Source organism: Lycorma delicatula, chromosome 1 (genome assembly GCF_047948215.1).
Source record: "Lycorma delicatula isolate Av1 chromosome 1, ASM4794821v1, whole genome shotgun sequence".
Lineage (NCBI taxonomy): Eukaryota > Metazoa > Arthropoda > Insecta > Hemiptera > Fulgoridae > Lycorma > Lycorma delicatula.
In genome coordinates this window covers 199,846,404-199,862,773 of record NC_134455.1, presented here as the reverse complement: position 1 = coordinate 199,862,773, position 16,370 = coordinate 199,846,404, and the positions used below count along the sequence as shown (strand labels likewise).

At 33.5% G+C, this 16,370-nt stretch overlaps 1 protein-coding gene across 4 annotated transcripts in view; it reads left to right on the top strand.

The window, feature by feature from the left end:
- The window catches only part of LOC142327390 (putative E3 ubiquitin-protein ligase HERC1), a 314,426-nt gene that overhangs the window by 230,274 nt on the left and 67,782 nt on the right, over positions 1–16,370 (top strand). For all 4 annotated transcript variants that reach the window (XM_075370430.1, XM_075370438.1, XM_075370422.1 and 1 more), the window contains exons 37-39: positions 582–721; positions 9,538–9,696; positions 13,715–13,903. In XM_075370430.1, coding sequence (XP_075226545.1) covers positions 582–721; positions 9,538–9,696; positions 13,715–13,903 — 488 coding nt within the window. The remainder of the gene's footprint in view (positions 1–581; positions 722–9,537; positions 9,697–13,714; positions 13,904–16,370) is intronic.

The window sequence follows — 16,370 nt, the reverse complement described above, 5'->3', positions numbered from 1 at the left end:
ACCACCTCTATGAGTTGTAAATGTTGATATTTTTCTTAAAATGTCTGTTAAAATATATCATTTTTCCACTTTCTAGATGTATATAGTAAATGGGGGATTATCATAACTTGATCAGTCAGTTCAATCTCTGTTTTATTCTCAAGGAGTTAAATTTTTTTTCTAATATTTTTAGTAGTTTTTGGGGAAACCTTGTTAGAGCCCTCCTGAAAAGTTTCATTGCATAAGGCCAGGAGTTGCAGAGTACTATGATGAGAGAGTAGAAATTTCACTTTTTATTTTATTTTTGTTATAAAATTAACTTCTTTGAACAGATTTTCATTGTAAAAAGAATAAGGAGTATTTCTCCAGCCAGGGTTAGTTGATTACTTACTGTCAGTTACTTACTGCAATTAATTGTTTGTTATGTATGTAGTATAATTTGTTTTTATGTGGAATTTCCTGTTTTATTGGATGAAAATGATAAATAATTATCTATAATATCGGAGTTGTTACAATATGTCGTAATAGTACATAATATCTATTTTAATTTTATATTAATTTTGAAACAGTTTGCTTATAGGATAATTGTTTGTAACTAACAGGTGTGACAGTGAGTCAAGTTGCTTGTGGTCTTAATCATACAGTATGCGTTTCAACTACAGGAACTGTAGTTTGGGTGTTTGGTGATGGTGATTATGGAAAATTAGGTTTAGGTCACTGTAATATCAAAACCACTCCTCAGGTAAGATATAATTTTATTTTAATTTCAGTAATTTGTTGATTGATGTAATTTATTTATTTTTAATAAATGATCATTTTTGTTGGAAAATTTAGTTGTACTTTTGCAGAGATCGTCGGTAATATTTATTAAAAAGATTTCATAAATATTTACAAGGGCTGGCTGAAATGTAATTCACAGACGCTCAAAATTCGCAAACGAAAAGAGTTAGTCAAATAAAACAACTATGGCATTAAAGTACATTTTATTTGCTATAAAAACTTGTATTTATTTTTCCACACAATACACATTTCTTCCTACAGTGAACCAGTTTTCTCATTTAGTCAATGAAGAACACTGCCAGTATTCCCTTTGATCCATGACTTCTTTGCATTTTTCAATTCATTATCTGTGGAAAAATAAATATCCGTAATATGTCTCTTTAATTTTGGAAGGAAATGAAAATTGGAGGGTGCCAAATCTGTCGAGTTTGGAGGCTGTGGATAGATTCAGATTTCAATTTCACAAGCATCTCAGTAGTTGTACATGATGTGTGTGGCTGGGCATTATCATTTTGTACAATTATCAGTTCCATAGATTGTTGAGCCCAACACACACATCTGTTGTGTTTTAATGTGTGTATGTGTAGCACAAAATTAACAGTTGACCCAGTTTCCAGGTAGTCAATCACGCACATTTGTTTGAAATCCCAGAATACTGTCAAGAGAATTTTTTCTGCAGAGGGTTTTGTTAAAATTTTTTTTATTGTAGCAATTCATAGTGCTGCTTTTCTTTTGGGTAGTAATGGTATGTCCAAGTTTCATTTTTCACAACATTGGGAAGGACGTCATCTCCCTCGCCAAGAACATTTTGGAAACTATACACAAAATTGTTGTTCTTTTCTGTGATTTTACATGACACCCACTGCGAACTGATTTTATGGTAGTTCAGTTTTGCAATATTGTGTCCTGTTTGTTCTTATGCCTATCAGGGTGGTGATGCATTGTTATATTATACGATGGTCATATTGAATCAGTTCATCCACCTCCTTTTGGTGCTTCTCACATTAGTCATAGAAACTAATCAACCACTGTAAGATTCATCGTCAATTGCTTTATCAGCTTCTGATGCTCAAAATTTTATTTCCTACCTATTCACATCACTTCAACCAACAGTTTCATCACCATAAATGGCATTTACATGATGAATGTCACTAGCAGTCACTTTTTCTGCTAATAAAAATTCAATCACTTCACATTGTTCAGACACATTGACAAATTGGGGGTAGCCAACTTCATTACAGTGGCAACTAACAAAAAATATGAAGGTGTGGGTCAACATGTCTTAGAATGTTAGTAATAGGTAAATGAAACTAAAAAAGTCATAAAATGACAGGAGGGAACATCTGTCACTTTTTATAACTTGTTCTGTTATGTTCCAGTGTGCATTCATTTCACCCTTATAATATTTATTATTTGTGATAATAGTTCTTATAATATATATTTTTTTAACGTATGAGTCAGCAGTCATAGTCATTAATTTATTGACATATTTTTCTATCAGTACTATTTTTAACAGGCAACACTTCATTTGAAAAAAAAAAGATCAAAAGATCAAAGATTGTGATCAAATTAACTAAAGCCGTAAAATTATAGTAAAAGCAATAACTTTTACTTCTCTATGGTAAAATAAAACATGTTAGATAGCTTTTTATGAATTGTATAAACATAAATAATTTTGATGATACTTTCAATTTTCCATTTGTTGTAAATCTGCCAAAATTGGAAATTATGTCAATTAGTATTTTTAATTAACGTGGTGCTTATCCATCTACTGCTAGCTACTAGATGTGAAATTTTGAACCAATTTTGAACCACTAGTTTTGAACCAATTTTTAGCAGAGATCTTAAAATATATAGGGTTATTGGCCTTTTCTTTCTTTTTTCTGTTTAGTCTCCGGTAATTACCTTTCAGATAATACTTCAGAGGATGAATGAGGATGATATGAGTGTAAATGAAGTGTAGTCTTGCACAGTCTCAGTTCGACCATTCCTGAGATGTGTGGTTAATTGATACCCAACCACCAAAGAACACCGGTATCCACGATCCAGTATTCAGATCCGTGTAAAAATAACTGACTTGGCCTGGAAAAAATGATTGAACAATTTCTGTATGATTCTGTATATCTTCTGACATGTATAGTTTTTCTTGCATTAGTGTCTATGGGCAGCTGCATTCCCTGTTTAGTGAATAAACTTGTAACTTATTACATTCTCCAAGGTTCACCACAATCCATTTTAACCAGAACCCAACAACCGAACAGTGGCTTGGTACAGTTTCAAATTATTAGCATTAAATTATATCTGTTTCAATCAGACCTTAAACTTCCACAGCCTTCCACAGAAAAAGAATCTGTATTTCTTTTACATGTGCCCTGACAGAAAGTAAAGGACATAAGAAATCATGCTTTTATGTAATAAAATTGCCCAAATCTACCAGTTCATTTTATTCTAAACAGTTAAAAAGGTGATAATTAATGGTGATTTCTAAAATTCATGCTCCTGAATTTCCTCTTTTATTGTTATATTATCCAGAGGTGAAGGTGGCAGCTCCAGTATTACCCCAACTGCCCCTTCTCTACAATTTTCTGGCCAAAATGTTAGTCATCTTTTTACTGAATCATCTAATTTCCTTGCAATGTCAAGCTATTTACAGTGATAATAGGATAGACTCCCCTCTGCCTGCAACCAGATCTATATGTGTATAAAAAAGAATATCAGGATTTTAAAGCTATTTAATATCTCTTAACTTTGACTTGACTGAGTAATAAATCCAAATAAAATTAAAGAGTAGCTCTTACAGTTTTTCCCTACAAGTGTTCAAAATGTGAGCACCTTTCATCACACAGTACACTTACAACCAAAAGGAAAATTTCTCCTGTACTTCAACCAGCAAGTCTGGAGTAATGGAAGCAACATCTACTTCAGTTCTGTGTCTCAAATCGGGTAGATCAGTAGGTAGTGGAGGCACATACACAAGATCCTTTATAAAATCCCAAATGAAAAGATCACTTGGGGTTGATCAGATGATCTTTTGGAGATCACTGCAAATAAGCTTTGTCATTAGGTCCATGCTGGCCAATCCAGCAACTAGGGAAAGATCAGTCAACCAATACCATATTGAGTTATGCCAGTAAGGAGGTGCTCCATCATGTTACCAAATAAAATCCTTTGGTTCGTTTTGTAGTTAAGGAAAGAACCATATAAATAACATATCCAAAGAAGCAGCTCCTGTTATACTTGCTTGTGTGAAAAAGAACAGCCTACAAACTTGTTGTTGGAATATTGCATAGAAAACATTTAATTTTGTGGAGTCCCTTTTGCATTACAAGAGTTTATAGCGATTGTGTCAAATGTGAATGTTAACATGAGAACAGAAAAATTATTTGTATATAATTTGCAGTTTAATTAAAGCTGAGTGTTTGTGAGAAAATGCAAAGGACTTGCATATCTGTTACTAAAGATACACAATATTTTAAATGGCATATCATCATAATAAAGTGTGTGTGTGTGTGTGTGTGTGCATGCGCACGCGTGCGCCAGGTGATATTTAATTATGGAAACAGCTTTATACTGCATATCTGAGAGGTATATGGAGGCAGAAAGAAATGGGTTTTATGTAGTTGAAAAAAATCTATATTATGGGAGTGTTAAGTTGTATAGTGAGTATGGACTGTATTTTGAAATGATGGTTGAGATGATGAAATAAGCTAAAACATATTCTTGAATCGTTAAATTTAATCACAGTTAAATTTAATTTAAGTCACATTAGACTGATGAATAATTCCGACACATTAGTCAGAATAATACCATTGAACATTATCAATAAAAATTATAAGCCACATTAGACTTTAAACTACTAAATAAAACTAATCACATTAGACTACATATGAAATGTTAAACAAATTAAATTAAACAAATCATGACCGCACTGAGCGGGATACGGCACTCGAATAGTCGTACGAGACTAACTCACTGGTCAACGTTAGTAGATGCTAGAGTGCAGCACCAACCGGCTCAACATGGAACGGAACAGGTAGATTTTAATTTTTTGCCCACCATATTACAGCAAATTTAATTTTTTTAAATAGAAAGGTGGATAAATGACACATGATTTCGATTTAAAATTTTACAAAAAAAATAATGGTGAAACCTGCTTTTCTGTTAATACCTTCATTATTGAGTTATAAGCATTAAAATTTGCAATGACGCAAAAATTTTGGTAACAGAAAAACACATAAGATGCGCTGTATGAACAGTTTCATTGCATTTTATTAATTAAGTCGTAATGGCGTGGCCTTAACCTACCACATTGAACAATGTTATTTTCAAGTTGCCCAACACCATCTTTTTGAACTATTTCATAAAATTGTTAATCAAATAAATCAGCCTGTAGGCAGAAGGGTCATCACCTGCTTAAACCTCCTTCCTAGTTAGCACCAACCTCGACTTTACAGTCATTACATATTTGTTGACCAGAATGTAGTTGAACGCTGTAGCACCTTGAATGGAGCCACATTGACTACAATCTTGATCACCTCAACTGGAAGACCATCAGGTCCAGGGCTCCTCCAGGTCTTCATTCTCCTGACAGCAGCAATTAGCTCCTCCAAGTCAAACTGTGAAATTTCATCAGATATTATCTCTTCCTATCTGGTGTACCACTTGGAGGAAAAAGCGCAGCTGAACAGCAAGCTCTCCTCAGTTTAGCAAGTTCAGCCGACTACCAGTAGAACCGCTTGGGCCCAGCTAGTTTCTTTACAAAAACCCCTGCAGCCTCGTAGGTCTCCGTAAACATCTATTCAGCTCATCCTTCATCCTCATCCCTAGTCTAGTCACGATTAGCTCTCTAAACCTAAAGCAACCTTTTAAGTATACTACCATTCATCCTTCACTGTCCCTCCTCAGGACTACAGCATCCACCTCAAACAGTTACCTCTCTTTAGAGAGGTACCCAGTTTACCTCTTTTAGAGGTACTCAGTTACCACCTCTTTTTCTTGAATAGTAATCTGACAAAGGACTCGGTCAATACAAATTCTTGCCTTGTCAACAATAGCCTTAGCTGCCCCAGCAGACAAGATCACTGACGCTTTCTTGGTATCCCCAAAGGCAGGCCTCATTGACGATAACTTAAAAATGTCATCTGGTCTGATCACCTTGGCGATACCCTCTTTAATGTGAAGAATTCTGCCTGTATGATTATGGAGTGAGACCTCAACTCCCGCAACCCGCTCATTCAACAGTTAGTGATTCAGCCTCCTTAGTCTCTCCTTTTACCCAATTATGGAGTTCCTCTTTGTTCCCCTTCCTTAAGCAGAGGACATTTCCAACTTCTTTGGCCAGGACTCCTTCCATCACTATCATAAGAAGGTCTGCATAACTGTGCCCATCTGCCTTCAACGCTATTGTTCTCAACTGGACACCTTCTATTTTTTAGTACTGGTACCCTTTGCCAGTAGTTTTTTTCAATTCTCCTTGTGAAAAAAGACATCAAAGGAACAGTGAGTCTCCCTACCCAGGCACAACAAGAGTCTTCTAATGGACAAGCCTCCTTTACAGTCCGGCAACCCAAAGAATAGGTTCTGCGAACCCTGAATTTCTCTCTCTACTGCCTGTTCAAATACGCATAAGGTCGAACCCCCTTCTTGAGCGGAATCCACCACCACTGTAAACATTAAGAAAAAGGATACATTAAGGTCATTCTCCATCAGGATCGGGGCATCATTGCTCTCCCGGGTGAGATGCCTCGCCTTAAGTTTACCTTACGCCAAAATTTCTTAAGACATAGGAACCTTTGTTTGACCTTACGATCATAGTCAGAATCGTCACCAGCGAAGTTGTAAATGAGGAAGGTTGCTATATGGTTGTTGTGTCGTCGCTTATGCTGACGATGCGCTTCTACTGATTGAAGGGGATTCGCATAACGAGGTAGAGTTCCGAGCTGCTAGTGCTTGTGAGACACTCCAACTGTGGATTCTCCAATATAAGATGACTTTCAGCCCAGACAAAACCACAGTGATTGCTTAAGGGCTGATTGGCTGCTTCCCGACGGATCCGGGTTCGGATGGCTGGTCTCCCCATTCAGTACATTACGACTTAAAAATACCTGCGTGTTATCCTTCATGAGAATTTTCGGTTCAAGGAACATCCACAGTATGTAGCAAAAAAGGCCACGGACCTTTCGCTATTGGGGGTTGAATTACCGTACCATGCGTATCTTTTACAAAGGAGTCAGCGAAGCTATTATGCTGTATGCTACGCCTGTCTGGGCTCACCGCATGGATTTTAGGTATTACGCGGACATTTTGCTGCGGGCCCAGCAACGCCTTTTGCTGGCTGCTATAGGCTGTTACAGAACAGTCTCGCAGTAGGCAGTCTGTGTTATAGCCGGAGTCAAACCAATAGTAAATAATAAGCCGGAACCCTGGCCACCCAGGGTTCCGGCTTAGGCATTGGATTAGTTGGAGGTAGGCGCATTGGCATCGTGCCACGGTTATATTAGTATTGTTTGTGATTCGCTTTGGAGCTTCCGCTGGTAAGGCTGGCCGCGCCGCCGGCGTATGTTAACCCGTGCGATCGGGGGCGTGGTTTCCCTTCGCCGGTGGCGGTCGTGATCGTGAGTTGGTAATGCCACGGGAGACACCATGATGGGATCGGGCCGGGGTGCGGAATTTGTACCCGGCTCCTTCGCGTATCGGAGTGAGGTTGTGTTCTCCTTGTTATTTGGTCGACTTAATTGGGTGCAGGTGTCCCTATCGTGCAGGTGCAGGTAATTGGGATGTCCCTATCGTTGATTGGAAATGCAGATTCCTTATCCTTGGTGATCTTAACAAACAGCTATGGGGGCCATCTCCTTACGACAAAACGAGTGACCTTTTCCATTACTCCATCCTCAAGAAGAGTCCTGATGTCAGACGAACTTTTCTTCTCTATTATGAATAGCCATCGACATACTTGGGCACAACTTACGAATGCGGTTGATGTCCCCTAGCTTGTTAGAAAATTAGCTAGCGCAGCAACTAGCTTACTCAGCTCCATATCAGCCTGTTTCAGATCCCTTCATTGGTTTTGATCAATAAGATTATGAATAGTCTTTGAGACCCCCACAGTCCTGCCAACCAGTGTGTCGACAGGGATCCTCTGTCTTCATTCACTTCTGGTTGCCTGCCTAGTTTACAGCCACTTTACAGAATCTAACTGCACCAATGGAACAGAAAGCCTCAACCCACCTTCGGCCTCGACAAGAAATGCCCCAATTGGCCCCTCCAACCCTTGTGACAGACTCCCAGTCTGAATCATCAGAGGTGTATGTTTAACCTTCAGGCTTGCCCTGAAGGGAAGATCCATGATTTAAGATCCCCCAGATCAGCATTATTGCAGGAATGTGTTAAAAGTACATACAGCAAATGTTGTTTGGAATGACCAAGAGTGTGCTGTTATATGAGCTGCAAAATTTGTTAGGATAGTCAAAAGTGATTTAAAATAAACACTACATTTTCTAAGAGTCTACATTAGTCTACATTACTAGGAGTCTAATTCCAGTCCAAAAAATGGTGTACTGAAAATGGGTGTTGTGGGAAAAATGTTCCCACCTAAAAACTTAACCTCAAATAATTTGAGCTTAGAATTAGTCTAGAAAATGGTGTATTAAAATTGGTCACAGTGGGAAAAACTGGTAAGAGTTCCTGGCGAAAACCTAATCTCTAAAACTTTGAAGTTAGTTCCTGTCCATAGTATGATGGACAGAAAATGTCCACCACACAAAGGAAGAAGGAAAGAAAACTCCCCTCCCGCCTTATTTAACCTCAAAACAACACCAGATAAGGAAAAATGTAATAGTACAAAATTAAGTGCTAAACCTGTTAATAAGTGAATTAACACTTAAACATGACAAAATTATTACTTAATCCAAAACAATATCAATGTATATACCCTTAATATGACTACTACATAAATATACACGAATCATTAAAATAGGAAAACTATCACAATAAATAAGTTATGTTTGTAGTAGTGTTTGATGCAGTAATGTTTGTATTTAAAATACACTGACATATGTCACATAAACACTAGACAACACATAACTGAAAAAATTAAACAAAAAACCAGTTGAGGAACACAATTAAGAACCCAGGTGAACATGTCAAATTCCACCCATGACCTTGATGACTTCCCATATAGTCATACCATGCTACACAGCATGGGAGCCACCTACAATTGTCAGATAATGGTATATAAATTCTGCCAGTATACACCAACTTCCTCATTCTTTGTCTTAAGAGCAGCTAGCCTTTCCAGAGAAAAAATCTTGATAGGCTCTCCTAGGTTTTTAGAACATTCTGTGTAAAAACTGGTGGTAATAGTGAGCACTGTTTCTAAAAGTAATGGAAGAAGATTATAATAATTTTTTCCTGATTGAGGAAGGATAGTATCAGCGACTCATCATTAGATAGAATGGCTGAATAAGACTGAAATCAGATTATATACTGTAAAATGTATCCAGGAATAAAGTTTGTAATCTTTGCAATTTTTAATTGTTGAGTAGAAGTTAAAGTGTGAGTTATTTAAAACGAAAAGGGAATTGCAGTTTATAAAATAAAATATTTGAAACAGTGTAGTGAAAAGTGGAATTATTGAAATTATGAGGATTATTGAGTTGTAAGGAAACAAAATAATTTAAACGAATAAATCTCTAATAATTTCAAAAGTAATAAATTGTTTCATGCAGATAGGAAAATACTTTGCAAGAGTTTCCTGTTCATTTTGTAACTTTTTTTCAGCGGGTTGAAGCTTTGAGTGGTGAGTTAATCAAGAAAGTATGCTGTGGTACTCAGTTCACTGTATTCCTAACTAGTGAAGGGCAAGTGTACACATGTGGAATGGATAGGTTGACTGGACAACCTGATTCACGAGCTCGTGGCCATAATCGACCTCAACAGGTATTGTATTTTAATTATTTTAGTCTTCAAATATTATTTACTAATACACTTTTATTTATTTACCCCTGTCTGCTTCAAAATATCTAGGTACACCTATGACCATTCAGAATCCAAAATAATTGTTGTGTGTATGCGTGTACATCTCCATGTACATGCTCACATGGGTGTGAATGTAAAACACAGACAATTAGTAAAATTTACTAATTATTGTTCTGCAATTTACTGCACATAATTTTACTTCTTTTTTTTAACAGTTAATAACATTGTAGATAATCTGTTGTCTTTACAATTTATCATTAAAAAAAGTCACCATCAGTTGTATGATATGCTAGCAAAGCCAATTCAATTATAATGATATCAAGGTATTATAAGCAAGTTCTTTCTAATAATCTTGTTTTAGTTGGGTCTGCTACAAATAAAATTTGATATGTACATAAAATGTTAAAATGATGGATGTATACAAAAAATGTCTGTATGTCTATAAATAATTGCTAAGATGTGCTTTAGTTTCATATGTTTGTGTTCATTCAAAAGGAACTTAGCTTCAATGGCTAAATTAGTTCAGCATGTGCCCATGTCCCAATTTTTATGTGCTTTACTATTTGCATAAGATTATGCATAAGTGATATAAAAAATGAAAGACTCATGTAACACCTAAAAAACAAAAAAAAGACCAATCATTACTAAGCAAATTAAATATTATCCATGCATATTCGCTAGTTATTTATTTATAGTTTCACTTACTCTAGGCAAACATTACATTGTTTGTTATTTTTATTATTATTATTGATTTTTTTATTAGTATACTGCATTAGAATTATTAATTGTTATTAGTGTATTACATTAGTGCCTAAAATTTTTAAAGATATTTATGTAGATAAGCTTGAGGAATTTTCTTAGCATTTGATTTATGAGCATTTAATTGTATTTTTTACTAAACATTTTTACAGATAAAAGTTATTGTCAGGGGCCTACAGTAATTGAAATAAAATTTCTAAACTAAGGAAAAGTAAATCACTGAACTGGCAGTCTAGGAAAATAATATAAACATGATTTTATGACTAATATAATATAAACATATGATTATATAATTTATGATTGTATAATATAAACATGATTTTATGACTAAGAGAGCATGGAATGGAACATCTCTGATTGATCCCAAAATGATCTTAGCAAAAATAATAACCTGTCTAGATGATTTTGACAAGGCCACTATTAGATCCCTTAGGCCAGTACTAGACTGTTATTTCTTAATATTTACATCATCAAAGAATGGGAAGGTGCACCTACACTTCAGAGATTGGTTTTGAGCCTTGAAGAAAATTATTTTCAGGAGAAAAAGATTTAGTGTAACAAAATTTTTAAATTTATAGTATTTAAATGGCAATAAATGCAAACAGATCAGTTCTAGTAGATGATCTCAGCATATACTACAACAATTTCATTATCTTCAACAACTTTAGAAATTAAGGAAAGAATCCAATTCAGTTGTATGCTTTGATGAAACTTTCATTCACAGCATCCACACTGTAAAAGTTATGTAGAGCAAGAAGTTTTTAAAGAAAGTTTTTATTCAAAAGGATAAAGGTTATCATATTTCATGGATAAGGTGAAATGGGTTTCATCTCAGGTTTATTTATGGTGTAGAAGTGGAAATACTGACAATTATTGTAGTGAAATGAATTTCATTAACTATGTGAAATTCTGCAAGAAAAACTAGAACCAAATTGCTGACCAGATAAAAGTTTTATTTATATGAAATAATATGTATATAATGTAAATATATATATATATATATATATATTTACATTTACATGTACATGCATATTTGTATAGGACGTTGCTTCCTATCATAAAATTCAGATGATATGTATCATTCCTTTTACAAACAAATTGCTAACAATTGAACTGTGAGAATTAAAAAAGCAAAACAGACAGTGGTATTAAACTATTGATGAAATATTAGTGTGAAAGGATACATCATTATCTATCGTCCTCCATTTCTCCAGAATTTAACACAGTTGAACTAATTTGAACTGACTTGAAGAACTGGATAGCAATCCCATAGTGCAGAATTTAATCTGGAAAATGTCATCCATCTCTGTTAGCATAAAACTTACAAAATTGTAAAAAAAGATGCGGCAAAACCACCAAAAGGTTGGAAGAACAATTCAGGGACCAAGTGGAGATGGCATTGGGTCCTTTATTGTTAATGTCAATAATGATGCAGAAAGTTTGACTATAGAAACAACATTGTAAGAACCTAGTAACAATTTCTAGAATTAGTGATATGGAATAAAATTAGAATAGCAAGTGATTAATAATTAAGGTACAAGTTATTTTGGTGTTATAAGCTTTTTATTTAGGAAGATTTAGAAGGAACAATGAATGGCATGGATGAAGTCCTATGCAAGAACTACCGCATGAAAATAAACAAAATGAAAGTAATGAAATGTAGTAGAAATAACAAAGATTCACCCCTGAATGTGAAAATACGCAGGAAGAGAAAAGATTATGGAGGTAGAAGAATTTTGTTATTTGGGAAGTAGAATTACTAAAGATGGATGAAGCAGGAGCGATATAAAATGCCGAATAGCAAAGGCAAAATGAGCCTTCAGTCAGAAATATAATTTGTTTACATCAAAAATTAATTTAAATGTCAGGAAAAGATTTTTGAAAGTATATGTTTGGAGCGTTGCTTTATATGGAAGTGAAACTTGGACAATCGGAGTCCCTGAGAAGAAAATATTAGAAGCTTTTGAAATGTGGTGCTATAGGAGAATGTTAAAAATCAGATGGGTGGACAAAGTGACAAATGAAGTGGTGTTGCGGCAAATCGATAAAGAAAGAAGCATTTGGAAAAACATAGTTAAAAGAAGAGACAGACTAATAGCCCATATATTAAGGCATCCTGGAATAGTCGCTTTAATGTTAGAGGGACAGGTAGAAGAAAAAAATTGTGCAGGCAGGCAACGTTTGGAATATGTAAAACAAATTGTTAAGAGTTGTAGGATGTAGGGGGTATACTGAAATGAAACGACTAGCACTAGGTAGGGAATCTTGGAGAGCTGCATCAAACCAGTCAAATGACTGAAGACAAAAAAAAAACTTTGGGAATTACTTTTTTTTTACATTTTCTTCTAGAAAAAAATGAGAAATGAGGTGTAAATATAAAAATATTATTGCCATTTGACATTAATTTACAATTCCTTATAAATTTGAATAATTCACTTTATGTTATACCAATAATAGCAAAAATATTAAAACTGTTTATTCATTTACTTGACAGATATTCAAAGACGAAGTGAATCAAATTTTTTTTTCATACTAAACCATGATATATATTGTAAATATTGTATTGTGGCCTGCAGTTCACATTTAAAATTCACTCCACTTATTTCCATGGCCTGGAGTCTCGTCTTTTAATCCAGACGTCTTAGATTCAAATCCCAGTCAGTCATAGCATTAAAAAAAATTTAATAATGAATTTTTGTTTTACCCAAACAATGTTGAGTTGTTTAAATTCTACATATTTTTTATTTAAAATTATGAATATTATTTAGAATGTAACATAAATGAATTTTTTCTAAAAACAACCAATTAATAAACAAACTTTGTGCAGTATTGACTTAAAATTTATTGATGTACTATATCACAAATCTAATCTCTCTTCCTTTGAAAGGAAAAGAAGAGAGATTAAATTTGTTTATGAAAGATATAGTAAAGATTAGTAAATGTGTATCGCATTAATTATAAATATTAAATTAACTGATTGCATTTATTCTAATGAAACCAAATAAATTAATCAGAATATCCGTAAGCAATTCCCTAAAGTTTAGTTATTTACTAAATATATAAATCACTTATATATTTAATTCATGATATAGATGATTAAATTGTTAGTTAATAATAAATACTTGTCATTTGTTTATGGTATAAATATTGAATAACACTTATGTTAAAAGAAAGTTATTTTTAGTTCATTGGATAACATTCATTAATATTTTTGTCTCAGCTTTTAAGTCTAAGCGGACATGTAGTTGAAGATATTGCTGTCGGTGCAGAACATGCTCTTGTGTTGACTTCTGCTGGTGAAGTATGGGGCTGGGGAAACAACAGTGACTCACAACTTGGTCTTGGACATGTGGCTGTTGTACGTGAACCGCAGTTGATATCTGCTCTTTGCCATAAAAATATTAAGCAGGTAAATTTTTGTTTATCTAAATGTATACCACTAGTTAAATGTTGGATGGATGTTTTATGATTTTTAATTAGATACATGTTTTTATATTCCATACAATTCTAGGAATGGATGTGAGAGTGTTCTTTTGAAAAGCTTAAAATTAAGCATTTAAGGTGGCTTTCTAATTTTTTGGTCGATACCAAACAACTTTACATTTGATACAGCACTATTTTATTTGTTCAGTACTAATTAATGCAAAATCATTGATTAGTAATATATTTTTTCTTTCATTTTGGGTAAAAATACTTCTTTCAACAGAGAGGATGAAGGTAGGACAGTTGTCTGTTGTCTAAATAGGACTTGAAACTAATCTTCATCTTCCACATCATTTTTTAATAACTTGGAAAATCCATATATATTTCATTACAGAATGAGAAGAATTTATCCATTACTTGTAAGTTTAATAATGTTAGTATCAGAGTAACAATAGTTACATTTATAAAAGAATGTAACATTTTTAAAAGATTACATTATGGTTGTCAAAACAAAATACCTGGAATTTTTTCTTGTATTATTAAATAAATAATGTTAAATGTGTTAACATAATCTAACCATACAGTTATCAGCTTTGTTTACTTCTATTCTCTCTATTATAGCAGTCCGCAAGATTTACAGTAAAGTAAACGAGTTATTTTCAGAAAATGCATTTTGTCTAGACTGATATTGTGTTACCATACACTTAATGCTAGTTTTTAATGTTATTTTTCCTCAAAATTTTTGTTTGTGTTCTTATACTATTAACTTGGAGATCAACTGAAAATTAAGAACTTACACAATTATTTTACTTTGAATACAATTTTTTTCTTGGGAACAAAAATTTTTCAGGATATGTTTAGAAACACTGACTGCTTTCAATTCTGCCATTGAATAATTAAAATAAAGAATTAAGTTTATAAAATTGCAGTATTTACATTTTCAGATATAATATTTTTCATTACATCCAACACTTGTATATTTTTATTACTTACCTGATATTGGTGTAAGAACTGAAAAGAAATCCTGCTATAAGGCAATTATAGTGATGTATAAAAAAAATTTAATTCTTAATCACTTCTGTAAAATAAAATATTTGAAAAATTTATTTATTAAGGATTAAGGATTAAGGAAAATTTATTTATTTATTAAGGATACATTTTTATGATTGTAATTTGTGCCTTTAATTTCTATGATTTTAATTCCTTAGACCTGCTTGTTTTTACAAAATCATCAACTGTAAGAGATTCAGTTTGTCCTACTGCGACTTTGGATGCTAGTTGAAAATATGATTCTTTTTATTGGGGTTGTCAATACTGGAAACTTGTGATAGTTTCTTCCTATCATGCTGTGTGAGTGGTTCTGGGCCATACAATCTTATGTGTGATTCTGTATTACTGCTAATTTTGTGTATTCCTGGCTAAATTTATATAGTGATATATATATATATATATATAATTCACCAAAAACAATGTATATTTGATTGTAATTGTGTTGTTAGGTTATATTGTTAAAAGTACACAGGAATTTCATAAAATGACGATTCATTTGCTCGTAGTTTCATATATATGTAAAACTAAAAAACTATATCTATAGTTTCATAGATATGAAACTATGCACACATATATATATATATATATTATATATCAGAGATTTTATATGTGGTATGAAACTATGTGCAAATGAAATTATGCGCATATACATCAGAGATTTTATATATGAAGTAGTTTTTCACTTTTGTGGATGTGATTGTTGGCATAATTCAGGATTATGAGGAACTGAAAATCAATATACTCAGCACAAGATACATTGAATTTAATATTGTGGTTTGACAGAAAATATTTTAACTGAACTTTTTCCTTTATTAAAACCACTCTTATTGGTATGTTAAGTAACAGTTGTTTTCCTCATTGGATGAATTCAAAAATGCAAACAGTAGTTATTTCCAGCAAAGTGCTTATTTCTTATTGTAACTGTTTACCAGGCTTTGAATGTAAAATTTCCACTTCAGTAGATAAAGTTTTCATTAAAGTGATTCCACATATTGAACCCCAAAAAGTTCCAATCCTGACCATCATAAACAACCTTGTAATTTCTTCTTGTGGGGATAATGTTCATTCGTAAAAGTTAATGAACCAAATAATTTAAAGGGGAGAAATAAGGAAGTGAATTCAAGCATTTCAATAGAAATGTTAGTGTACAGGTCTGTTCAAGAGGTACGTAGACTTTGAATTGCTCGGGATCCAGTTGGTTCCAGTCAAATCCGCTTGGCGTCATGTTTGTACAGATCAGCAAATATCATTATTGGTTACTTAGCTACACAGTTGTCTGTGAAGTGTTTTTTTTTTTGTTTGGTAGATTTTAGAATGAGTTACTTGAACAAGCAAAGAGTTGCTGCGAAATTTTGTGTTAAACTTGTAAAATCTGCGAGTGAAACTTTTGTTTTAAATAGCAT